Source organism: Procambarus clarkii, chromosome 50 (genome assembly GCF_040958095.1).
Source record: "Procambarus clarkii isolate CNS0578487 chromosome 50, FALCON_Pclarkii_2.0, whole genome shotgun sequence".
Lineage (NCBI taxonomy): Eukaryota > Metazoa > Arthropoda > Malacostraca > Decapoda > Cambaridae > Procambarus > Procambarus clarkii.
Window position 1 is genome coordinate 15,921,662 of NC_091199.1, and position 27,833 is coordinate 15,949,494.

General features: G+C 44.2%; 1 protein-coding gene across 4 annotated transcripts in view; it reads left to right on the forward strand.

Annotated features, from left to right (window-relative positions):
• Window positions 1-27,538, forward strand: part of LOC123772619 (uncharacterized) — a 56,451-nt gene extending 28,913 nt beyond the window's left edge. For all 4 annotated transcript variants that reach the window (XM_069303605.1, XM_069303604.1, XM_069303607.1 and 1 more), the window contains exons 4-6: window positions 17,265-17,402; window positions 23,245-23,424; window positions 23,559-27,538. In XM_069303605.1, the coding sequence (XP_069159706.1) occupies window positions 17,265-17,402; window positions 23,245-23,424; window positions 23,559-24,071 (831 nt within the window). In that variant the 3' untranslated portion in view covers window positions 24,072-27,538. The remainder of the gene's footprint in view (window positions 1-17,264; window positions 17,403-23,244; window positions 23,425-23,558) is intronic.
• The last annotated feature ends 295 nt before the right edge of the window (window positions 27,539-27,833 follow it).

The window sequence follows — 27,833 nt, forward strand, 5'->3', positions numbered from 1 at the left end:
CAATTTCTTAATGTTGACTCTTGAACTTCATCCCAAACTTTAGCCCAGTTGTAAATGCCTTCCTTAATTGAGTATTTTTGGTAACGTTCCAGTGTTGCTTGACCTCGCGAATCGGTTCCTTGTCTTTTGTCTTCATCTGACTCAAACACCACCATGATTTCTTTATTCATTTCTCGTTTGTAGAGCCTTTTCATTGCATATATAACACCCATATCCATTGGCTGGATCAGAGAGGTGGTATTGGGAGGCAAGGCCATACATTTGATGCGTCCATCATGTGACGTTAATTTGTCGAGCCCTACATGAGCTGGGGCATTGTCAACCAAGAGTAATGCCTTGACATCATTCCGTCTCACTCCACACTTCTTTATCTGAAAATCTCTAACTTCTTTGCAAAAATGATTTTTGAACCAGTCTACAAAAATATCTCCAGTAAACCAAGCTGTTTTAGAGCTGTAGTAGACCACAGGTAGCTTGTTCATTAAATTTTTCAAAGCACGTGGGTTTTTTGACTTCCCCACAATGGCGGACTTTGTTCTGTGACTTCCGTCTGCATTTGCACACAGCATGGCAGAAACTTTTTCTTTGTTTACCTTACGGCCAGGAACACACTCATCTAGCCTAGATGCCAAAGTGTTGTTCTGCAAGCATTTCCAATTAAAGCCTGTTTCATCGGCATTGTATACCTGAAAACGCCTTAGATCATTTGTTATTATGTAATCATTTAATTTACGCTTAAATGGCTCGACTGAATCCGTATCTGCACTTAACGATTCTCCACAAACTTTCCTGTTCTTAATATTATGTCTATTCTTAAATCTTTGCAACCATCCTTCACTTGCTCGAAAATCTGGAATGTTCATCTTTTGTGCAAATTTATCGGCTGCTGTCTTAATGGCGTCGCCCCCAAGTGGCATCCCCACAGAGCGCTCCTGGTTAAACCATTTATACACAGCTTCATCCAAATTTGTATTTGCAGAACCTTTTATTGTTTTCCTTTTATTTAATGCACCACTATCACTCGAAGCAAGAAACTTCCTAATATTATCTTTCTGTCTCTTGATATCACACACCGTACTTTTCCCGACATTAAATTCTGCTGCCAGCCTAGTAACAGAGTAGCCACGTTCATGTTTCTCTATCATGTCTAATTTCTGCTCAATGGATAAAAAACTTCTCTTCCTCTTTGCAGATACAGCACGATTAGCAAGCCCTTGAGACATCTTGTTGTATATTAATAAAGCTGTAGTCAAAAAAATGGTAAATTCCACGATTATTCTTTCACTGGCGGACAAACACGTCACTCGCACGCAGACAAATGTAACAGCACTGAGTGCCTACTGTATAAACGCAGACTAGGTCTATACACCCTCCAGTAGGCTGGTGTTTAAGCCAGATCCAGTAACATAAATTTATCTCAAATATTGGATTTACATCATATTATATATTTTTAGGTTATATATTTAGATTAGTAACATTATTAGGATAATAAGAGATATAAAAAACTTATTTTAGACCTGATTTATTAATTTTATTATTTCGAAGCCGTAGTCACTGAACTGTGGCGACGAATTGAAACTAGAAACGCATGGCGTGTGTACAGGGATTAGACCCGTCCACTCGCTCACGCTGGAGTTGTTCCAATAACAAATAATTTCTCAAATAGCAGATGTCTATCATATTACAGTATATTTTCGGTTTTATTTAGTTTAGTTTAATTAGGATAACAAAAAGCTATTAAAGCATTGGTTTTAGAAATGATTTATTAGTCTGAAACTTTCAAAGTCATGGGTCACTGAACTATAACGACACAGACGAAGGAAAACCAAGTGAGGTTTACAGAACAGTATTCCCTTATCTGTCCACCCTCACTCACCTTGTTTTATCACAGAAAATGTCTATAAGGAGATTTTACGACATGTAGCTAGCCAATCACGCTTCAGCCTTTAAATTAATTTACAAAGATACGTCTGCCACAAATCAGTGGGAGGTTGGGAGGGAGGTGGGCAGGCAGAGCTTGTGAGGGAGAGGCAGGGAGGGAGGCAGGCACGGAGGGAGATAGGCACGGAGGGAGGCAGGCAGAGCTTGGGAGGGAGGCAGGGAAGGAGAGGATGGAGATGGATTGATGGTAGGATGGAGGGAGGGATGGAAGGATGGATGATTTGAGGGTGTGTGTATGGGCTATAGGGGTGGGGGTGGGGGGGGGAGGTGTGTCGGTGGTGGTGAAGGGACCGACTCGCTGATAACCCTAACTCTGACCCAGTTAACTTTTTTTTAACTTGATTTGTTTCTTCAATTCTGGATGGATGGAGGGAGAAAGGGGATGGAGGGAGGGGATGGATGGAGGGGGGGATGGATGGATGGATGGAGGGGATGGATGGATGGATGGAGGGAGGGGATGGATGGATGGATGGAGGGAGGGGATGGATGGATGGAGGGAGGGGATGGATGGATGGATGGATGGATGGAGGGGGGATGGATGGAGGGAGGGGATGGATGGATGGAGGGAGGTTATGGATGGATGGATGGATGGAGGGGGGATGGATGGAGGGGATGGATGGATGGATGGAGCGGGGATGGATGGAGGGAGGGGATGGATGGATGGATGGAGGGAGGGAGGGAATGGATGGAGGGAGGGGATGGATGGATGGATGGAGTGGGGATGGATGGAGGGAGGGGATGGATGGATGGATGGATGGAGGGAGGGGATGGATGGAGGGAGGGGATGGATGGATGGATGGGGGAGGGGGAGAGAGAGAGAAAGAGAGAGAGAGAGAGAGGGGGGGGGAGAGGGAGGGGGGAGGGAGGGATATGAAACAAGCATGGTGTGTGTACAGGGATTAGACCCGTCCACTCACGCTGGAGTTGTTCCAATAACATACAGTAATTTCTCAAAGAGCAGATGTCTATCATGTTACAGCATATTTTCGGTTTTATTTAGTTTAGTTTAATTAGGATAATAAAAAGCTATTAAAACACTGGTTTTAGAAATTATTTATTAATATGAAACTTTCAAAAGTCATGGGTCCCTGAACTATGACGACACACAGACGAAAGTGAGTGAAACCTCACTGTAAAGTGAGGTTTACAGTACAGTATTCTCTTATCTGTCCACCCTCACTCATCTTGTTTCATCACAGAAAATGTCTATAAGGAGATTTTACCACATGTAGCTAGGTAATCACGCTTCATCCTTTAAATTAATGTACAAAGATACGTGTGCCCCAAATCAGTGAACGAAAATCATGGAAACTCAGTTGTTCACTTGTGTGGATCACTCTGGCTGGTGTTTGTGTGGACCATTTTGGCTGGTGTTTGGTTCATATGGTTCACTTGTGTGATCCAACTTCTTATGAAGGAATTTTTAATTGTAATCTGTGATAGAATGAGAAAGTTTTCCACCACTCTGTGAACTTTGTCCCAAAATCGTAAGCTTGTGGACCACTTGTGGTCCACATGTGTGGTCCATTTGTGTGGTCTACTTGTGTGATCCACTTGTGTGATCCAACTTGTCATATGAGAGAAATATTATTTGTAATCTGTTATAGAATGGGAAAGTTTTCCACCAGTCTGTGAACTCTGTCTGGACATCGTAACCAAATCCGAACATCCCTCGCTTCGGCGAACCATTGTTCGTCGAACCGGGTGAGTAAATTCGGCCTGAAAAATGTGCGAACTAGCCGGAGATTCGTTGAATCGGGGTACGTTGAATCGAGGTTGTACTGTACTGTACTTATTTTGTCCAGGTCTTCTTGAAGGACATTAGAAATGGCTGTAGGATGATAAAATGGTGTGAGGGGAGGCAGGTGGTGTCAGTAGTTAGGGACAAAGACACACTCATCTGTACTGAGCTGCTAAACACCTCAAATGATATGGTGGAAGTGCTGATAGTCAAAATAGAGATCCTAAATGTAGTTGTTGTCCTTGTATATAAGTCACCGGAGGCAAACCCTCAGCAGTTTAAAGACCAACTAATGAAAATAGAGCACTGCTTGGAAAACCTCACAAATCCAGCTCCGAACATCATCCTGCTTGGGGACTTCAACCTACGGCACCTGAAATGGAAGCACCTGGCTAATACAGTAATATCAGAAAGAATACCAGGAAGTAGCCTAAATGAGCAGGCACATGCAAATGACCTGCTACGGATGTGCGATAGGTTTGCCTTAAACCAGCAAATAGTAGAACCAACTAGGAAGGAGAACACGCTGGACCTCATTTTCACTAATAATGATGAGTTGATCGGGAACATAATGATTACAAATACCTGTTACTCAGATCACAACTTAATTGAGGTACTGACAACCATGGGGAATGGACCTCCAAAACCAGTCCAGATTCCCGGTGGAGGAGATTTCAGCAAATTCAACTTCAATAATAAACGGATAAACTGGGAGCAAATAAACCAGGACTTCACAGAAATAAACTGGGAAGAACAGCTAGGAAATGCAAACCTGAACCGGTGCCTGGAAAAAATAAGCTCAGTAGCACTAGAAATATGTTCAAACCGCATACCCCTAAGAAAAAAGAGAAAGAGATGCAGATTGGAACGGGAACGTCGTTCCTTATATAGGCGAAGAAAACGAATCGCGGAACAACTTGAGAGTCGCACCCTATCTCAAGAACGGCGAAGAAGGTTAGGTAGAGAAATAGAAACAATTGAACTCAAGCTACAAGAATCATACAAAACCCAGGAGAGGCAAAGAGAGCAAAAGGCCATCAGTGAAATAGAGAGAAATCCGAAATATTTTTTCTCCTATGCAAAATCAAGATCAAAAACCACATCTAGTATCGGGCCCCTGCGAAAGGGAGATGGAACTTTCACAGATGACAACAAAGAAATGAGCGAGTTACTGAGGAAGCAGTACGACTCTGTTTTCAGTGAGCCATTAAATGCACTAAAGATTGATAACCCAAATGAATTTTTCATGGATATGATACCAACATCAAATCACATATCAGACGTCGCCCTATCCCCACTAGATTTTGAAGAAGCCATAAACAGTATGCCTATGCACTCTGCACCAGGCCCGGATTCTTGGAACTCCATATTCATCAAGAACTGTAAAAAACCACTATCGCAGGCCCTTCACATTCTGTGGAGACAAAGCCTAGATACTGGCGTTATCCCTGACATACTAAAAACAGCAGAGATAGCACCACTCCATAAAGGAGGAAATAAGGCAGAGGCAAAAAATTACAGACCGATAGCACTAACATCGCACATCATAAAAATTTTTGAGAGAGTGCTAAGAAGTAAGATCACAAAATACATGGAATCACGGCATCTCCATAACCCCGGACAACATGGTTTCAGAACAGGGCGCTCTTGCCTGTCGCAGTTGCTGGACCACTATGATATGGCATTAGATGCTATGGAAGACAAACAAAACGCTGATGTAATTTACACAGATTTCGCAAAAGCTTTTGATAAATGTGACCATGGTGTTATTGCACATAAAATGCGTTCAAAAGGAATTACCGGGAAAATAGGCAGATGGATCTACAATTTCCTGACTGACAGAACCCAATGTGTAATAGTCAACAAAATAAAATCCAGCCCATCAACCGTGAAGAGCTCAGTCCCCCAGGGTACTGTGCTTGCTCCAGTACTTTTTCTCATCCTCATATCGGACATAGACCAGAACACAACCTATAGCACTGTATCATCCTTTGCAGATGACACTAGGATTTTCATGAGAGTTGGCAACATAGAGGACACGGCAAACCTCCAATCAGATGTAGATCAGGTCTTTCTATGGGCTACAGAAAATAATATGGTATTCAACGAGGATAAGTTTCAGCTCATGCGCTACGGAAAAATTGAAAACATAAAAACAGGAACCACGTACAAAACGCAGGCAAATCATAACATAGAACGAAAAGGCAATGTAAAGGACCTGGGTGTACTCATGTCGGAAGACCTTACCTTTAAAGAACACAATAAAGTAGCCGTCACAACTGCAAGAAAAATGACAGGTTGGATAACAAGAACTTTTCACACTAGAGATGCTATACCGATGATGATACTTTTCAAAACGCTTGTGCTATCTAGAGTGGAGTACTGCTGCACAATGACAGCCCCTTTCAAAGCTGGAGAAATTGCTGACCTAGAGAGCGTGCAGAGATCCTTTACTGCTAGAATCCACTCAGTAAAACATCTAAATTACTGGGACCGACTAAAGAGCCTAAATCTGTACTCCCTTGAGCGCAGGCGGGAGAGATACATAATAATTTACACGTGGAAAATAATTGAGGGGCTGGTCCCAAACCTGCACACAGAAATAACACCACATGAGACCAGAAGACATGGCAGGATGTGCAGAATACCCCCGTTGAAAAGCAGAGGTGCAACAGGTACTCTGAGAGAGAACTCTATCAACATCAGAGGCCCGAGACTGTTCAACACGCTTCCACTACACATAAGGGGCATAACTGGCAAACCCCTCACAGTGTTCAAGAGAGAACTGGATAAGCACCTCCAAAGGATACCTGATCAACCAGGCTGTGACTCATACGTCAGGCTGCGAGCAGCCGCGTCTAACAGCCTGGTTGATCAGTCCAGCAACCAGGAGGCCTGGTCGACGACCGGGCCGCGGGGACACTAAGCCCCGGAAGCACCTCAAGGTAGCCTCAAGGTAGGTAGGGTTTAGTGTCAGGGGGCAGGTGATGGAAGTTTTTCTCAACGGAGGCAGGTGGAGTTAGTATTGTCAGAAAAGACTGGTGGTGTCAGTGGTGGAAACTGTTGTCAGGGGAGGCAAGTGTTGTCAGTGGTGGAAGTTGTTGTCAAGGGAGGCAAGTGGTGTCAGTGGTGGAAACTGTTGTCAAGGGAGGCAGGTGTTGTCAGTGGTGGAAGCTGTTGTCAAGGGAGGCAAGTGTTGTCAGTGGTGGAAGTTGTTGTCAAGGGAGGCAAGTGTTGTCAGTGGTGGAAGTTGTTGTCAAGGGAGGCAAGTGGTGTCAGTGGTGGAAGCTGTTGTCAAGGGAGGCAAGTGTTGTCAGTGGTGGAAGTTGTCAGGGGAGGCAGGTGTTGTCAAGGGAGGCAAGTGTTGTCAGTGGTGGAAGTTGTTGTCAAGGGAGGCAAGTGTTGTCAGTGGTGGAAGCTGTTGTCAAGGGAGGCAAGTGGTGTCAGTGGTGGAAGTTGTCAGGGGAGGCAAGTGGTGTCAGTGGTGGAAGTTGTCAAGGGAGGCAGGTGTTGTCAAGGGAGGCAAGTGTTGTCAAGGGAGGCAAGTGGTGTCAGTAGTGGAAGTTGTTGTCAAGAAAGGCAGATGGTGTCAGTGGTGAAAGTTGTTGTCAAGGGAGGCAGGTGGTGTCAGTGGTGGAAGTTGTTGTCAAGGGAGGCAGGTGGTGTCAGTGGTGGAAGTTGTTGTCAAGGGAGGCAAGTGGTGTCAGTGGTGGAAGTTGTTGTCAAGGGAGGCAAGTGGTGAAAGCTGTTGTCAAGAGAGGCAAGTCGTGTCAGTGGTGGAAGTTGTTGTCAAGGGAGGCAAGTGGTGTCAGTGGTGGAAGTTGTCAAGGGAGGCAAGTGGTGAAAGCTGTTGTCAAGAGAGGCAAGTCGTGTCAGTGGTGGAAGTTGTTGTCAAGGGAGCCAAGTGGTGTCAGTGGTGGAAGTTGTTGTCAAGGGAGGCAAGTGGTGTCAGTGGTGGAAGTTGTTGTCAAGGGAGGCAGGTGGTGTTGGTGGTGGTGAGATCTCAGCTATAGTAATTGACAACACATGGCTGGTGCCAACTGCCGCTAGAAGCTGAACAGCAGTGCTGTTAGCTCATGCTGCATGTGCGAGCCTTGGTTGCTTACTCAGTACCGAGGCTATCACACCCAGATATGTTACCCACAATTTTTTTTTTTAATTTCATCTGTTTACTATTTGCCTTGGGTGGACTATACCTGCCCCTATCCCTTGTGGGGCATTTAAAATCATGTGCTAGACCTTCAATCGTATATATATGTATGTATTGCTCAATTTCGTGACAGTTACTCCCATCGTATATGTATGTATTGCACGGTTGAAGGGTTATCTTGAGGTTATCTTGAGATGATTTCGGGGCTTTAGTGTCCCCGCGGCCCGGTCCTCGACCAGGCCTCCAACCCCAGGAAGCAGCCCGTGACTGCTGACTAACACCCAGGTACCTATGTACTGCTAGGTAACAGGGGCATAAGGTGAAAGAAACTGCCCATTGTTTCTCGTCGGCGCCCGGGATTGAACCCGGGACCACAGGATCACAAGTCCAGCGTGCTGTCCGCTCGGCCGACCGGCTCCCCGGGTTAAACTGCGCATGGCATGCATATACAGTGGGACCTCGACTTGTGATTTTAATCCGTTCCCAGAGATGGGTCGTAAGTCGAAACATCGAAATGAATTTTCCCATTAGAAATAATGGGAATTGAACTAATCCGTCCCACACCCCCAAAAATATTAACTTAAAAATACATTTTATACTGAATACGATTTTTCTATCTAACTACAATACAGTACAGTACATATTGTGACAAGAATCTGAAATAGAGCAGTAGCTATTCTGGCTGTTGTGCCAATCGCACATTAACCCTTAAACCGCTAAGGGCTTTTTGGCCTGCGACACCGTTAGGCGCAACAAAAAAAATCCAAATTTTTTTTTCGCCTTATAAAAGTAATCATTTGTGTTCCCTGGTCATAGGAAAACGAATAGGGCAGCAGAAAATAACATGATGTTTAACCCTTAAGTTGCGCATTGCATCATATGATGCTTTGACCGACTTGCAGTAAATTGCGCATCGCATCATATGTTGCTTTGGAGTACTACGCAAGATTTAGCCCTTTAACTGCGCCGCCTCTAAATATGACACCCCCCCCCCCCCCCCCTCAGTGTGCAGGAAATAAATTCTCTTGAAAAAATTCTTTTGTTTTTTTAAAGTGTCAAAATCCCGTCCCTCAGTATGGGTATGTAAAAAAAAAAAATGAACTTGTACGTACTTTGGCTGCTATGGGGTCCGTAAGTTGGCGCGTGACGTCATCATTCCCCGTTCACCCGTGACGTACGCTCCTGGGGCCAGTAGGGTGCCTGGGGCAGGGCGGGCGAGTTGTCACGAATATATTTTTGTTCATTTTTTGTGCACAGTTCCAAATACGTTTTGTTTGTTTTTACGTGCTAATCCTATGTATAATGAACACGTACACTATATTATGGCAGTAAAACATCTGTACTGTCCGAGGACACTGTTACGTGCATGACACTTGTGTACACATATGTTGCACATATTTACCTTGTATCATGCTAATTTATGTATATATACAATCTATTTACACACTATACACTGTCACACACTATATACATTCACCATCAACACATTCAGAACACTGCGAGTGTGAGCAACCACACCCAGCCAGCCCTCCCTCACCCCTCCAACATTGTATTCACCAACATTGCTCCTCCAAATCATACAGTTATTCACACCAATGTTTCATGTTCATTTATGTATATTTACAACATATGTACACACCATATACATTCACCATCAACACATTCAGAACACCACGATTGTGAGCTGTCACACCCAGCCAGCCCTCCCTCACTCCTCCAACATTGTATTTGCCAACATTGCTCCTCCAAATCATATAGTTATTCACACCAATGTTTCATGTTCATTTATGTATATTTACAACATATGTACACACCATATACATTCACCATCAACACATTCAGAACACCGCGAGTGTGAGCAGCCACACCCAGCCAGTCTCCCTCACTCCAACATCTTACTCGCCAAAATTGCTCCTCCCACTATACTGTTATTGTTTTTATTACACTATTTACACATGTTATATATACCTATCTACATGTTTTATTTACCTGAACTGTGCAAGTAAGCTGGTATTGTGTCCAAACAGTACAGTGGCCACCATACACTGCATGAGAAATCACACAGCAGACAGCAGACAACGCTACGATTATGGCGTCACCTCCCTCACCAAAATAGCTCCTCTCAACATTACTCCTGATGCTGTGTGTGATATACACACACACTGTATATACCCATGTACATATGTGTTCCCCGTAGCGAACCACAAAGCTAGTATGGTGAGCAAAACAAAGAGTGGCTGCCACACAGTGAGGCTACCTCAATTCTCTCCCTTCCTCCCTCACCAAAATTCCTCCTTCCACAATACTACGCACAACGCTAATTATAACCACAATCCTGGTCACTAATTCCTGTAAATGAATAATTGACCACAAGTTTACTTTGAAAAGGAACCTAAAACGTCGTTTGAAGATTCCTAGATGGACGAAATAATGCTGTGGTGCTGTGGCTAGCGCTGTGAACATCGTGAAAAGCATTGAATCACTGATATTTGAACATTGTACCCAGTCATTATCACACTCAGGCTCTTCTATAATACTATCATGGCTAAATAATACAAATTATATATATATTTTGACATTATTAGGCGATGCTGTGGTCACACGCTGAACAGCAGTGCTGTGCGCTCATGCTGCGAACGCCTGCTTTGGTTGCTCACTCACTACTGAGTGAGACACCTGAGAATGTGGACCACGATTTTTTTTAAATATGGCGTCTGTTTACAAGAGCCCTGAGGAAGTTGATGTGAACCCCCTGTAGCCGTGGGAGTTTTGAATGGAACGTGAAAAATACAAATATCCTGAGGCGCGTAGCGCACCCCAGATGTGGGCCTGCAGGCGCGTTGCGTAGTTAAAGGGTTAATATCTGCTTGTGGTTTTTTCAATGTTTTCAACGGAAGTAATTTTCATGCTGATTCTTGTGTCATCTGCAAAAGATCATACAAAACTGTAACTTGTATTTTTGTCTATATCTGATATGTGAATTAGGAAAAGCAGTGGTGAAAGGACCATGCCCTGTGGTACAGAGCTTTTTACACTTTCGCGCTTTGGGCGAGCGAGCGCCAGACCACCCCAAGGTGGGCCGGGCATTCCACGTGAGCACACGATAATACTGAAAAGTGTATACTCTCTTAAATTTTGTCACCTCACTTCTCTTCCTTCGTTTTTCATTCAGGTATCAATGTGTTCGCAATAGAATTCCCTACAGGAGTACATTGGAACCTCTATTAACGAGTTTAATCTGTTCTGGCACCGAGCTCGTTATCTGGAAAACTCGTCTTAAGAAACAAATTTCCCAATTTAAAATAAAGGAAATAAATTTAATCCGTTCCTCTCCCAAAAACATCCATACTTGTATGACTTTTTTTATGTAAATATAATACTGCACATGTAATTATAAATGTTTTGCTGTACTGTTTTAATGTTTACTTTACCTTATGAAGAGTCGTTGCTGGCTTGAGGGAGACGATGGGGAGGTGGGAAGGAGGAGAGGGGTTATGGTGTGGAAGGAGAATCCACCTCTGAGTCAGGCGGGCTCTCTCTGATCTTGGGAATTTCACCCCACTGGGACCGGATTGTGGTTCACTATCACTGGCTCTTCTTTTCTCTACTTTTGCAAAGAACGTATCTATTGACAGTTACTTTTGTCTTTGTTTTAGGATGTCTCTAAAACGAGACAGCAAATTGTCATTAAACATGTTCACAAATCGGGTTGTCACTGCTCTATCAGGGTGATGTTTTTCTAAGAATGCGGTCACCTTTTCAAACATTCCCAACACTTCCCTGATCTCACTTGAAGAGGCAGCATCCTCCCTTACCTCCTCATCCCCTTACTAATGGTGCAAATTGTTGAGGCCCTGCCATACTCCTTTGTGAGATCAGTCACACAGACACCACGCTCATGCTTTGCTATAATTTCCTTCTTCAAATCCACAGTAATTGTGTCTTTCTTCCTCCTGACAACACTATCTTTAGCAAGCAGCTTCTTTGGCGACATCATGCATACAAATTGTAGTCACAAAACCACAAAAAAACAAAGAAAAGCACAAATAAATCCAGAGGGATGCTTGTCGTGCGCGATACAACAACAACACTGGTGTCGGAGGCGTCCGAGAATTTGCGAGAACCCGTGAGACACTAGGAAGCACCATGTGGTTTTGCTCGTTAATAGAGGTGAAGCTCGTCAATAGAGACAAATTTGCTGCGAGTGGCTCGCTCGTTACTGGAAATGCTCGTTAATAGAGGTTCCACTGCATATAAAGTCCAAAAGCCCGGCGTACCACCTGCACCAAACCGAGAAATTGGCCACGCATTACTTGTGAGCGTACAAGAGCAATAAAATGTGTATACTCTATTCACTTTGGTCACCTCAATTCTCATCCTTGGTCTTTAATTTTGGTATCAATATGTTCGCAATAGAATTTCCTATAGGAGTACGTGCATATAATGTCCAAAACTGCAGCACGCCCCACCCACAGCTAAGCCGAAAGCATACCCATGAGCGAACACCCATTGACGCATCGATGCGTCATTCTCGCACATTCGTTTAGCTAATAAATTTTTGACGCCATACTGCGTTGTCCCCGAGCAAAAGTGTTAAATGTCCTTGGAATCTATGTTATTTGGTTGACTGTTACTCTTTGTATTCTGTTTGACAGAAAATTTAACATCCATCATCCTATTTTATGTTATTCCTATTAACTTCATTTTGAGCAATCACTCCATGGTCAAATTTATCAAATGCCTTTGCAAAGTCTGTGTATACCCCATTTGCATTCTGTTTTTCTCTAATGCCTCAGTGATTTTTTGTAGTGGTCTAGTAGCTGTGAGAGGCATGATCTTCCTGCTCTAAATCTATGTTGGCCTGGGTTGTGGAGGTCATTGGTCTCCATGAAACTGGAGATCACTCTCTCAAATACTTTTATTATGTGGGACATTAGTGCAATTGGTCTATACAGTACAACCTCGATTCAATGTACCCCGATTCAACGAATCTCCGGCTAGTTCGCACACTTTTCAGGCTGAATTTACTCACCCGGTTCGACGAACAATGGTTCGCCGAAGCGAGGGATGTTCGGATTTGCTTACGATGTCCAGACAGAGTTCACAGACTGGTGGAAAACTTTCCCATTCTATAACAGATTACAATTAATAATTCTCTCATATGACAAGTTGGATCACACAAGTGGACCACACAAATGGACCACACATGTGGACCACAAGTGGTCCACAAGCTTACGATTTTGAGACAGAGTTCACAGAGTGGTGGAAAACTTTCTCATTCTATCACAGATTACAATTAATAATTCCTTCATAAGACGTTGGATCACACGAGTGAACCATATGAACCAAACACCAGCCAAAATGGTCCACACAAACACCAGCCAGTGATCCACACAAGTGAACAACTGAGTTTCCATGATTTTCGTTCACTGATTTGGGGCACACGTATCTTTGTACATTAATTTAAAGGATGAAGCGTGATTACCTAGCTATATGTGGTAAAATCTCCTTATAGACATTTTCTGTGATGAAACAAGATGAGTGAGGGTGGACAGATAAGAGAATACTATACTGTAAACCTCACTTTACAGTGAGGTTTCACTCACTTTCGTCTGTGTGTCGTCATAGTTCAGTGACCCATGACTTTTGAAAGTTTCATATTAATAAATAATTTCTAAAACCAGTGTTTTAATAGCTTTTTATTATCCTAATTAAACTAAACTAAATAAAACCGAAAATATGCTGTAACATGATAGACATCTGCTCTTTGAGAAATTACTGTATGTTATTGGAACAACTCTAGCGTGAGTGGACGGGTCTAATCCCTGTACACAGCACCATGCTTGTTTCATCCCTCCCTCCCTCTCCCTCCCTCCCTCCTGTCCCTCCATCCCTCCCTCCCCCCCCCCTCTCTCTCTCTCTCTCTCTCGCTCTCTCGCTCTCTCGCTCGCTCTCTCTCTCTCTCTCTCTCTCTCTCTCTCTCTCTCTCTCTCTCTCTCTCTCTCTCTCTCTCTCTCTCTCTCTCTCTCTCTCTCTCGCTCTCTCTCTCTCTCGCTCTCTCTCTCTCTCTCTCTCTCTCTCTCTCTCTCTCTCTCTCTCTCTCTCTCTCTCTCTCTCTCTCGCTCTCTCGCTCTCTCGCTCTCTCGCTCTCTCGCTCTCTCGCTCTCTCGCTCTCTCGCTCTCTCTCTCTCTCTCTCTCTCTCTCTCTCTCTCTCTCTCGCTCTCTCGCTCTCTCGCTCTCTCTCTCTCTCTCTCTCTCTCTCTCTCTCTCTCTCTCTCTCTCTCTCTCTCTCTCTCTCTCTCTCTCTCTCTCTCTCTCTCTCTCTCTCTCTCTCTCTCTCTCTCTCTTTTTCCCCCCCCCCCTCCCCCCCCATATCCATCCATCCATCCATCCCCTCCCTCCATCCATCCCCTCCCTCCATCCATCCCCTCCCTCCATCCATCCCCTCCCTCCCTCCATCCATCCCCTCCATCCATCCATCCATCCATCTCATCCATCCATCCATCCATCCATCCATCCCCTCCATCCATCCATCCATCCATCCATCCCCTCCATCCATCCACCCATCCCCTCCATCCCTCCCTCCATCCATCCCCTCCCTCCATCCATCCATCCCCTCCCTCCATCCATCCCCTCCCACCCTCCCTCCATCCATCCATCCCCTCCCTCCATCCATCCCCTCCCTCCATCCATCCATCCCCTCCCTCCATCCATCCCCTCCCTCCATCCATCCATCCCCTCCCTCCATCCATCCATCCATCCATTCATCCCCTCCCTCCATCCACCCATCCATACCCTCCCTCCCTCCATCCATCCATCCCCTCCCTCCATCCATCCATCTATCCATCCTTCCCCTCCATCCATCCATCCCCTCCCTCAATCCATCTATCTCCTCCCTCCGTCCCTCCATCCATCCATCCCCTCCCTCCATCCATCCCCCCCCTCCATCCATCCATCCATCCCCTCCCTCCATCCATCCCCCCCCTCCATCCATCCATCCATCCCCTCCCTTCATCCATCCATCCCCTTTCTCCCTCCATCCATCCAGAATTGAAGAAACAAATCAAGTTAAAAAAAAAAGTTAACTGGGTCAGAGTTAGGGTTATCACCGAGTCGAGTCGGTCACTTCACCACCACCGACACACCTTCCCCCCCCCCCCCACCCCCCACCCCTACAGCCCATACACACACACACACCCTCAAATCATCCATCCTTCCATCAATCCATTTCCATCCTCTCCTTCCCTGCCTCCCTCCCACGCTCTGCCTGCCTCATAAACTTTATTGTAGTACTCAACATACAACAGAACTACTCAACACAGTGTTAACGGCATAATACACTACAGTATGTATTTACTGTACAGCATTCACAACTCCATGAGACTTCATGATGGACTTAACTCCAACAGTAAGGTAAATAACAAATGTAACAATATTTGTTAGTAGAGTAATAATACATAGGTACAGTATATAATATGATAATGCATTTTTATTGTCTACAAGAAAAATAAAGACACTGATGCAAACGCCTCCTGAAGGTCACCTCTTGCAACGAATCCAACGCTCCAACGAACTGGGGTCGGTCCCATATAGTACGTTGAATCGAGGTTGTACTGTAATTCTTAGCCAAAACTTTGTCTCTCCCTTGTGTAGAGGAACTGGTATTCCCCCCCCCCCCCCAAGGTGTCCAAGTACTTCCTCCACACTATACCGAGTGCCTGTGCTACTGGCACTTTGAATTTCTTTATAAATATTGAATTCCATGAGTCTGGACCCAGGGCTGAATGTGTCGCCACTCTAGAGTGCATTCTACCCTGTGACGTCACAGATTCATGACCTATTGTTCCCGTTGTTTTGATTTGTCACGAGGCTAGAGTGTTCATTCCATGACCTTGTTTTACATATCTGCACAATCAAGGAACATCCGTGCACCATGTTGGCTCCAAATGCAGGCATTGGTAAATCATCTCAAGGTATTGTGTCAGTGATGGTTGACTGGTGGGTGGATGGAGGTAGGGAGCTTGGGTGGGAGGCAATAAGTGAGAGAGGGGGAGAATTAGTGAGAGAGAGGGAGGGAAGGAGAGATGCTAGGAGGTAGGCAGGAAGGTAATCTTGAGATGGTTATCTTGAGATGATTTCGGGGCTTAGTGTCCCTGCGGCCTGGTCATCGACCAGGCCTCCCTTTTGTTACATACCCCCAGGAAGCAGTCCATAGAAGCTGTCTAACTCCCAGGTACCTATTTACTGCTAGGTGAACTGAGCATCACGGTGAAAGAAACTTTGCTCGTTTGTTTCCGCCTCCACCGGGGATCGAACCCGGAACCTCAGGACTATGAATCCGAAGCGCTGTCCATTCAGCTGTCAGGCCCCTTTCAGGGAGGGAGGCAGGGAGAGGCAGGGAGGCAGGCAGGCAGGGAGAGGCAGGAAGGCAGGGGGAGGTAGGGAGAGGCAGGAAGGCAGGGGGAGGCAGGGAGAGGCAGGCAGGCAGGGGGAGGCAGGGAGAGGCAGGGAGAGGCAGGCAGGCAGGCAGGCAGGCAGGCAGGTAGGGAGAGGCAGGGAGGCAGGTAGGCAGGCAGGGAGGGATGTTGAGGGAACTACGTGACCTTGAAGCAGAGAGAGAGTGTGTATGGGATGTAGAGGTGGTGGTGGGGCAGGGACGGACTCACTCCGATAAGCCTATCACACTTGATCCCATTAGCCAGATTTGTTTCTTAACCACCGTGCTGTGCAGAGTTTATTGTGAAATTCCCCCTGTGCGCATGAAATAAAGTGTTCCCAAATTTTTTTTTTTTTTTGTAAATGATAAATTCCCTTCCCTGAACATGTCTATGTAAAAATAAATACCAAATTCCACTTACTTTGGCTATGGGGATGTGGACAAGGTGCGCTGTGACGTCATCAGGGCCTGGTCGACCGTGCATGAATCGCCCAGACACGGTCGCACGGGCCATTCAAGCACTGGGTGTTGCCACAAATATATTTTCAATTATTTGTTATATGTACTGTACTCTTCAAATCACTTGTGCTGTCTCATCTTGAGTACTGCTCAATACTCACTTCCCTCTTCAGAGCAGGAGAGATTGCTGAAATAGAGGAAATAGAGAGCGCATATACAGCATACATGGTCATGATAAAGCACTTAAACTGTTAGGATCATCTCAAAGCTGAAGAGATAACTGGATAGTTTTCTTCAAGAAGTGCTGGACCAACCAGGCTGTGGTGGATATGTGGGCCTGCATGCCACTCCAAGCAACAGCCTATTTGACCAAGCTCTCATAATTCAAGCCTGGCCCCGGGCTGGGGTTGGGAAGTAGAACTCTCAGAACCCTATCCCAGGTAAAATTCAGTAGGTGCAGAGACCATCATTGGCGGGTTAGTTACCTCTCTCCATGAGAGAGACTCCACCATTAATGTTTGTGTTTTAATTACAGGTACAAGAGTCCATTAGGGAGGCCCCGATTGTGACAAAGGCAGGTGCCTCGGCTACTACGATCCCAGTGGGAGGAGACCCGGCCTCCACCATCATGGAAAGAGTTCGGAATATTTCTAAAGGAATCTTCTTGGTAACTGTACGTTTAATTATTTTAAATTTCTCTTTGCTGTAATGTGAATCAGTTTACTTTAACTACTGTATTGCGCACACCATGATATGGAGAAAGGGGTGCACACGCCAGCATATCAGGTTTGTTAGTATATTATAAAATTCAAAACACCCGCAGGTTCATGGACTCACATCCAGTTCCTCAGGACTCCAGTAAAAAGATGCCATCCTGAAAAAAAACAGCATTGAATATAATGAAATGCCATTTTCTGGATGAGACCTGGAGGCTACCCGAAGCTTTTTGGGCTGATATGAATGTATTAGACCCCTGGCATCAGTCAAGGGCATGGAGTTCTTATGCTTACCAGGGACCATGAGCCCAGAACCATGCCCCCCTCAGAGAGGCACAAGAAGCAATGGCCTATAGAAACCCTCCCATGTGGTTGGGAGCATTCTATGTCTGCCATCGACCAGGTCATGTACCCAGAAAGGTAGGCACCCCAAAACAACCCTATCTAGTGAAAAAATGCGACTGAAAGCCGAAATGTTGAAGAGAACTCTCTAAACTACAAATGAGCAAACGAGCATGACGTCACAACCGTCAGCGTGCCGCTGTCTGGGCAGCTCCCCCTCCCTGGGAGGAGGGAGGAGCAGCCCCAGGATTCCCTGCACTAGCTATCCACCCCCAGTTCAGTGGCTGGATGTCAAAAACTGCGAACAAAACGCCGACTGGAGGGAGGAAGGGTTGCAGGGGCGCCTCCAGGTCTCATCCAGAAAATGGCATTTCATTACATTCAACGCTGGTTTTCTGGGAGTAGCCCTTTTTCGGTTCTCCAGAGTTACTTAACCAAAAATAAAAAGAGCGACTTACCCGGAGGTGGTCGCCACTCGCTCCTCAACAACGATTGTGGTGATAATTAGCACTGTAGTGGGAGAAGTAATCTTGGTGGGGAGGAGGTAGCGTTGTCTGCTGACTTTGTATGGCCACCTTTTACTCTCTGGACGTACTATACCAGCTTAGTTGTTCTCTATGGTGAACACAAATGTAGATACTTATATATAATGTGTGTATATAGTGTAATAACAGCAAAAGGAATATGGTGGGAGAAGCTATTTTGGCGAGGGAGGTGGCATTGTCTGCATGACTTGTCATGCAGTGTATGGTGGCCACTATGTTGTTTAGGCACCATATCAGCTTAGTTGTACAGTTATGGTGAATAAAGCATGTAGATACTAAAATATAATGTGTGCATATAGTGTAATAACACCACAAATAGTATGGTTGGAGGAGGACTGTTAGTGTTTGGCCTTGAACGAGGGAGAGGAGGGAGCGTTAGCTGACTCTTTGTGGTGACTAATGTTATTGCCTGAACTCACCATACCAGCTTAGATGGACAGTTATGATGAACAAAACATGTAGATACTTATATATAATGTCTGTATATAGTGAATAAAAGCAAAAACAGTATGGTGGGAGGAGTATGTTGGCGAGTGAGGAGGTGAGAGAGGGAGTGGCAGCCAGTGGCTGGCTGGCTGGTGTGTGGCTGCCACTCTTTGTTGCTTTTTGACTCACAATACCAACTTAGTGGTTCTTTATGGTGACCAAAACATGCAGATACAGTGGCACCTCGACTTACGATTGCCCCTACTTACGATAATTTTGAGTTACGATGTAAATTTCATCAAAAATGTGACTCGGCATCCGATGGTGTTGTCGACTTAAGATATTTGTTGGTACACGTTCGGGTCAACCGAGCGCGTGGTTCCCGGTCACGCGGCCGACCTGCCTCAGTTTACTACAGCTGCCAGCTGAGTGACGATTGCGCCTATAAGAAATTTCGCTTTTGTGGTGATTTTTTGCATTTTGAACATTAAAGTAATTATTATATATCATGCCATGAGTCCCAGGAAAGTCAGTGGTAAGGCTCAACATATGAGATCCCATGTAAGGATGACCACAGAGCAGAAACAAGAGATCATTCGTAAATATGAAGATGGTGTGCGGGTTGTTGGACTGGCTAGGCAGTACAACAAATCTCAGTCAATGATATCCTCCATACTGGCTAAGAAAAAGGACATTACGGGTGCTAAAGTGATGCATCATTACAGACAAATGTTAAAATGAAGGGAAAAACAAATGTCTCTTGACAAATTTGTAGTGAGACAAACAAGCACTGAACCACAACCAGGTCCTTGTGGTATTCAGGCAAAACGTAGGAGAGAGAGAGAGTACCTCAGAGAAAACATCACTGCCTGATGTGATAATGGAAGGGGATTCCCTTTCCAAACAGTAACAACTCTCCTCCTTTCCCTTCATCACCATCTTCCATATGCCATCAAGAGCCCTCCATATAGGTAAGATCAACTTAGGTACTGTATTGTAGTTAGAAAAAAAAAAACATTGTATTCAGTATAAAATGTATTTGTATGTTAATATTTTGGAGGGTGGGGGAACGGATTAATTTAAATCCCTTTATTTCTTATGGGAAAAATCGCTTCAACTTACGATATTTCGACTTATGATCCGTCTCGGGGAACGGATTAGCATCGTAAGTCGAGGCTCCATTGTACTTATAACCTGTGTATATAGTGTAATGACAGCAAAACTATTTATTTATTGTTTTATGAACATAATAATTGAATCACTAATATGCACACAATAATTTTGAGTATAGCGATGGTTCACACATTTTATTATATAAATATATCACGCTACACACTATTGAATAATATTACTGCAAAAAAATAAGAAAAAATAAATCAGAGACATTGAAATAATTAGGTAATAATATCTTTGTGGCAACTCCCACCTGACAGCTGGACCATTTTGGCTGGTGTTTGGTTCATATGGTTCACTTGTGTGATCCAACTTCTTATGAAGGAATTATTAATTGTAATCTGTGATAGAATGAGAAAGTTTTCCACCACTCTGTGAACTCTGTCCCAAAATCGTAAGCTTGTGGACCACTTGTGGTCCACATGTGTGGTCCATTTGTGTGGTCCACTTGTGTGATCCACTTGTGTGATCCACTTGTGTGATCCAACTTGTCATATGAGAGAATTATTAATTGTAATATGTTATAGAATGGGAAAGTTTTCCACCAGTCTGTGAACTCTGTCTGGACATCGTAAGCAAATCCGAACATCCCTCGCTTCGGCGAACCATTGTTCGTCGAACCGGGTGAGTAAATTCGGCCTGAAAAGTGTGCGAACTAGCCGGAGATTCGTTGAATCGGGGTACGTTGAATCGAGGTTGTACTGTAGTAGGTCTTTTCTATGTTAAGTGTTAGTTTGTTGGTTGACATCCATAAGTGGACTTTTTTTAGTTCATTATTAACATCATCATTTAGTGTATGTGGGTTGGGGTTGGAGTAGATGAGGGTAGTATCATCAGCAAACAAAATAGGTTTCAGAATGTTAGAGACATTAGGCAGATCATTGATGTATATAAGAAATAGAAGAGGTTCCAAGATGCTGCCCTGTGGCACTCCAACGGTTATTGGTAGAATGGGAGAAATTATATTATTGATGGTTACACATTGGTGTCTATCACTAAGATAGGATTGGATATAGTCCAGTGCATGGCCTCGGATTCCATAATGATGGAGTTTACATAAGAGGTAATCGTGATTAACAGTATCAAAGGCCTTTCTCAGGTCAATGAAGAGTCCAATTGGAAACTCATTTTTGTCAAGGGCTGAGTAAATTATATCAAGGAGACTAATAATTGCATCGTTGGTACTCTTTTGAGAGCGGAAGCCAAATTGACAGGGGCTAAGAATGTCAAATTTTACGAGATAGGAGTAGAGCTGTTTGTAGATAATTTTTTCAAATATTTTTGATAGTATGGGTAGGTTCGATATTGGTCTATAGTTGTTTATGTCTGCCTGATTACCTCCTTTATATATATATAAAATATAAAAAACATATATATAAAATACACATCAGAGGATGTGCAGTGACTTCATATCTAACATATTCAGAGATTTAAGTAAGGGGTACCGAGTGATGTCTGGGGCCTGAGTTAGATATCGTTCTAATAGCAGCTTTGTGTTGAGTAATTAGAGGACATAAATGATTTTGAGTAGCAGAACCCCAAGCACAAATACCATAGGTAAGATAAGGATAGATGAGAGAGTAATAGAGCGTCACCAGGGCGAGGTACATAATATTTGATCTTAGAATGCCAACAGTTTTTAATACTTTTTGATGCACGCAGCACAAGCTCACAGCACCGCTGTTCATATTGTGGCCACAGCATAGCCTACAAATGCCATAATATATATGATACTGCTATTATTTAGCGGTGATAGTATTACTGAAGCCCCCTGACTGTGATAAAACTGACCAGGATTCTGATAATAGCAGGATTGTGGTGATATTTAGAGCTGTGCTCCACGGAGGGAGGAGTAAGGCTGTGGAGGGAGGGTTGTGGCGTCGTCTTCTGACTGTGTGTGGCCACCATATATTGACTGCACTCACCATACCAGCTTAGTGGTTCGCTATTGTGAACACAAATGTAGATACTTGTATATAACGTGTGTATAGTGTGAGATAACAGCGAGAGGAGTAGGTTGGGAGCCGCCATTTTGGTGAGGGAGGAGCGTCGTCTGCACGACTTGGTATGTTGTTTATTGGTGGCCACTATGGTCTTTGGGCACCATACCAGCTTATTTGTACAGGTATGGTAAATAAAACAGGTAGATACTTACATATAATGTGTGTATATAGCGTAATAACACCACAAACAATATTGTTGAAGGACAAATATTAGTGTGTCTGGCCTTGAGGGCGGCCGCCGATCAGCTGACTGTGTGAGTAGCTACGTCTTTGTGCCTTTACTCACCATACAAGCTTAGATGTACAGTTATGGTGAACAAAACATGTAAATACGTATATATACGTCTGTGTATAGTGAATAAATGCAAAAACAGTATTGTGGGAGGAGATTGAGGGCAAGTGAGGTGGTGTTGAGGGAGGGAGTGGCTCGAAGGTATGTGGCGGTCACTCCTCGTTGCTTTTTGACTCACAAGACCAACTTAGTAGTTCGTTATAGTGAACAAAACATGCAGATACTTATATATAACCTGTGTATATAGTGTAACAACAGCAAAACTATTTGTTTATTGTTTTATGAACATAATAATTGAATCACTAATATGCACACAATAATTTTGAGTACAGCGATGGTTCACACATTTTATTATATAAATATACCACAATTCACTATATGGAATAATATTACTGCAAAAAACTAAGAAAAAATCAATCAGAGACATTAAAATAATTAGGTAATAATATATTTGTGGCAACTGCTGTCTGACAGCTCGGGCGGAGTAGACCTCGTGTGGCGAAGCTCTGCCAATGCCCCTTTTTTGCCACACTTCCCTACCCTATTGCGGCTAAAATATGCCACCTACGATTTTTTTGTTATTTTTTCCGTGATCCGGGAACAAAAATGAACACTTCTATAAGACGAAAAAAAATTTGGATTTTTTTTTTTTGTTGCTCCTGTGGGTGTGAATTCCATTTGGGCCCCTAGCTGTTAAAGGGTTAATTTTGGCTCTTCTAATTATTTTAGATAGCAATGATGAGTAATTCTTTGAAAATTCTTTGGAGGTGATTCCTAACTTATACTTCTTCACAAGGTCATGTTTTTTATTAATAGATTTAAGTATCCCCTTTGTAATCCAGGGCTTGTTTAGCCTTTTAGTTGTGACTTGTTTCGTTAGCAAAGGACAGTGGGTGTTATAAAGGCTGAGAGTTTTTTGAAGAAATGATTGCACTGCTAGGTTGATGTCCCCTATGTTACCTAATTCGGACTCCCAGTTGATATGACCTCATGATAATCGGTGTGATACTGTTGACAGGTTGAGCACCTGCGGAGGATGAGTGATCCCGTCAAGACATTGGTGGAGACTGGCCAGGTGTTTGCTGTCCAATCACACCAGGATGAACTGAGTTCTTCCAGAATAAGTTCACAGGATGGACAGCTGTACCTGCACACACTGCTGTGCCAGCCCCCACCTGCCCTCGCCTGCACCCTCCAGGTTCTTCTACTTTACCAGTCCTACAATAATTACTGACATGTTGTTTTGCTCTACATATGTTGAAGAAATTAAATACTAATTTTAATTACCAAAACTAAAATTGGAATTTTACATTGTGATTTTTGTTTGTGCAGTACAAGGATGTTGTGGGTATGTTGGACTCCTCCTCAACCCTTGCTTTCCTCGACCTGGAGTGGCCCGGATCAACACGAAGGAGGGTCCACATCCGGCTCAACTGCAACACTGGATTGGCCAAACAGTTTGTGTTGTTGTGCACAGGTCAGCGAGGCAGCACATATGCCAATACGATACTCACAGAGGTATTGGACAAGGGTAATTCAGGGGAACGAGTGGAAGGAGGCGACTACGAGTGCAACGACGGCGAGGGCGGAGCCCCGCTGCTGTCTGACCTGCAGGGAGAGTACTGGGAGTCAGGCAGTGCGGGGACAGTATGGTCACCATGGTTGTTGGGTAGTCCCCAGAGTGCCCAGTTCTGTATCAGCACCAGGGATCGTACGGGGGGCCTGCAGTGGCCGCAGGTCTTTGGTGAGGTGGTGAGTGGCCTGGATGTGATGCGGGCAGCAGCTAACCAAACAGACATCAGGCAGGTGACTGTAGTGGACTGTGGAGTGGTTTTGCCACTCTAATTCACTCTACCACCACAATTGTCACAATCACTCCTGTGTCACCATCACTCCTGTGTCACCATCACTCCTGTGTCACCATCACTCCTGTGTCACCATCACTCCTGTGTCACCATCACTCCTGTGTCACCATCACTCCTGTGTCACCATCACTCATGTTCCACCATCACTCTTGTGTCACCATCACTCCTGTGTCACCATCACTCCTGTGTCACCATCACTCCTGTGTCACCATCACTCCTGTGTCACCATCACTCCTGTGTCACCATCACTCCTGTGTCATTGTCACTCATGTTTCACCATCACTCCTGTGTCACCATCACTCCTGTGTCACCATCCCTCCTGTGTCACCATCACTCATGTTCCACCATCACTCCTGTGTCATTGTCACTCATGTTTCACCATCACTCCTGTGTCACCATCACTCCTGTGTCACCATCACTCCTGTGTCATTGTCACTCATGTTTCACCATCACTCCTGTGTCACCATCACTCCTGTGTCACCATCACTCCTGTGTCATTGTCACTCATGTTTCACCATCACTCCTGTGTCACCATCACTCCTGTGTCACCATCACTCCTGTGTCACCATCACTCCTGTGTCACCATCACTCCTGTGTCACCATCACTCCTGTGTCATTGTCACTCATGTTTCACCATCACTCCTGTGTCACCATCACTCCTGTGTCACCATCACTCCTGTGTCACCATCACTCCTGTATCACCATCACTCCTGTGTCACCATCACTCATGTTCCACCATCACTCCTGTGTCACCATCACTCATGTTCCACCATCACTCCTGTGTCACCATCACTCCTGTGTCACCATCACTCATGTTCCACCATCACTCCTGTGTCACCATCACTCCTGTGTCACCATCACTCCTGTGTCACCATTACTCATGTTCCACCATCACTCATGTTCCACCATCACTCCTGTGTCACCATCACTCCTGTATCACCATCACTCCTGTATCACCATTACTCATGTTCCACCATCACTCATGTTCCACCATCACTCCTGTGTCACCATCACTCCTGTGTCACCATCACTCCTGTGTCACCATCACTCCTGTATCACCATCACTCCTGTATCACCATCACTCCTGTGTCACCATTACTCATGTTCCACCATCACTCATGTTCCACCATCACTCCTGTGTCACCATCACTCCTGTATCACCATCACTCCTGTATCACCATTACTCATGTTCCACCATCACTCCTGTGTCACCATCACTCCTGTGTCACCATCACTCCTGTGTCACCATCACTCCTGTGTCACCATCACTCATGTTCCACCATCACTCCTGTGTCACCATCACTCCTGTGTCACCATCACTCCTGTGTCACCATCACTCCTGTATCACCATCACTCCTGTATCACCATCACTCCTGTGTCACCATCACTCATGTTCCACCATCACTCCTGTGTCACCATCACTCATGTTCCACCATCACTCATGTTCCACCATCACTCATGTTCCACCATCACTCCTGTGTCACCATCACTCATGTTCCACCATCACTCCTGTGTCACCATCACTCATGTTCCACCATCACTCCTGTGTCACCATCACTCATGTTCCACCATCACTCCTGTTCCACCATCACTCATGTGTCACCATCACTCATGTGTTGCCTCAGGATGTATTTTACTTGTATGTACCAGGGACGAGTACAGTGACACGAGGGGTGTATAATGTTACATCAGGACATATTGTCACTCCCTACACTCACCATCATTGTAGCACTAGAGCATATAATGTTACATAAACATACAAAAATGGTTTTTATCAATAATGATATTGATAAAGCTGCTGTCTGTAGAAATGTTGAGTTAAATGATTATTCTAATTTACAGAACTGTTAAATATTCCGGAATGTTTTTACTGTATACTGATACAGTACTTGCAGAAGCCAAGGTGTCATTAAATCATCTGGAAGAACGACATTTTTTAAGTTAGATTATTGATGGCAGACACCATGTGATACACATGCCATGTGGTTCACACTCCATGTGATACACATGCCATGTGGTTTACACTCCATGTGATACACATGCCATGTGGTTCACACTCCATGTGATACACATGCCATGTGGTTCACTAGAATATGCAGCAGTTGTGTGGTGCCCATATCTTAAGAAGCACATCAACAAACTGGAAAAGGTGCAAAGACATGCTATTAAGTGGCTCCCAGAACTGAAGGGCAAGAGCTACGAGGAGAGGTTAGAGGCATTAAACATGCCAAAACTAGAAGACAGAAGAAAAAGAGGTCATATGATCACTACATACAAAATAGTAACAGGAATTGATAAAATCGATAGGGAAGATTTCTTGAGACCTGGAACGTTAAGAACAAGAGGTCATAGATATAAACTAGCTAAACACAGATGCCGAAGAAATATAAGAAAATTCACTTTCGCAAACAGAGTGGTAGACGGTTGGAACAAGTTAGGGGAGAAGGTGGTGGAGGCCAAGACCGTCAGTAGTTTCAAAGCGTTATATGACAAAGAGTGCTGGGAAGACGGGACACCACGAGCGTAGCTCTCATCCTGTAACTACACTTAGGTAATTACACTCCATGTGATACACATGCCATGTGATACGCTATATAATTACCTAAGTGTAGTTACAGGATGAGAGCTACACTTGTGGTGTCCCGTCTACCCAGCACTCTGTCATATAACACTTTGAAATTATTGACGGTTTTGGCCTCCACCACCTTCTCACCTAACTTGTTCCAACCGTCTACCACTCTGTTTGCAAAAGTGAATTTTCTTACATTTCTCTGGCAGCTTTGTTTTGTGAGTTTAAATCTATGACCTCTTGTTCTTGAAGTTCCTGGTCTCATGAGTTCCTCCCTAACAATTTTAACTATTCCTGTTACTATTCTGTTACTATTTTCCAGTTTGTCGATATGTTTCTTAAGATATGGGCACCATACAACTGCTGCATATTCCAGCTATGGTCTAACAAAAGTCGTGAACAATTTGTTTGGTATTTCTCCATCCATGTATTTAAAAGCAATTCTGAAGTTAGAAAGTGATACACACGCCATGTGGTTCACATGCTATGTGGTGCACATGCCATGTGGTATACACATACGGTACACATGGTACAGTACATACCCAATTAGGTGAGTACACACCAACTGGTACTAATGTAACTTTCATCCTATAACTAAGGTAATTATGGTACACTATATGGTACACATCATGTGATACGCATCATACAGTAGGTACACCATGTTATCATCCCCCCCCCCCCCCCCTTCTCTCGGGCAGACACAGCAGTCATCAGCCTGCATTTACACGACAGCCTCCAATAATGAACATCTGTTTGTGGAAGTTCCTTGTATACAGGGTATTTATGTTCTCTCAAATTTGGTATTTTTTCTGTGCATTATTTTCATATTTATTTATTGAGTAATTATTAGTTGTATAATTAAATAATACTCAGTACAAGTGTTTTACTCTGAAACCTTAGATGGCAGATTATTCTATACAATTTACTTGAGGGAGGTTTCCCCTTATTGGATGTCTGATGTGAGACAGCTACAGGGAGCCACCAAGGAGCTCCTCCAAGAAAACTAGCAGGTGTTTTTGTTCAACTGCGGTGAGGCCGGCTTGAGTCATGGCAACTGTGACGTTTGTGTTCTGCACTGAAATCCATATAATTATCAAAATTTGTCATTCCTGTGGATTTTATTACTCGCTAAAGAATTAAACCTTATTACAGTACAGTACTACATAAAAGTCA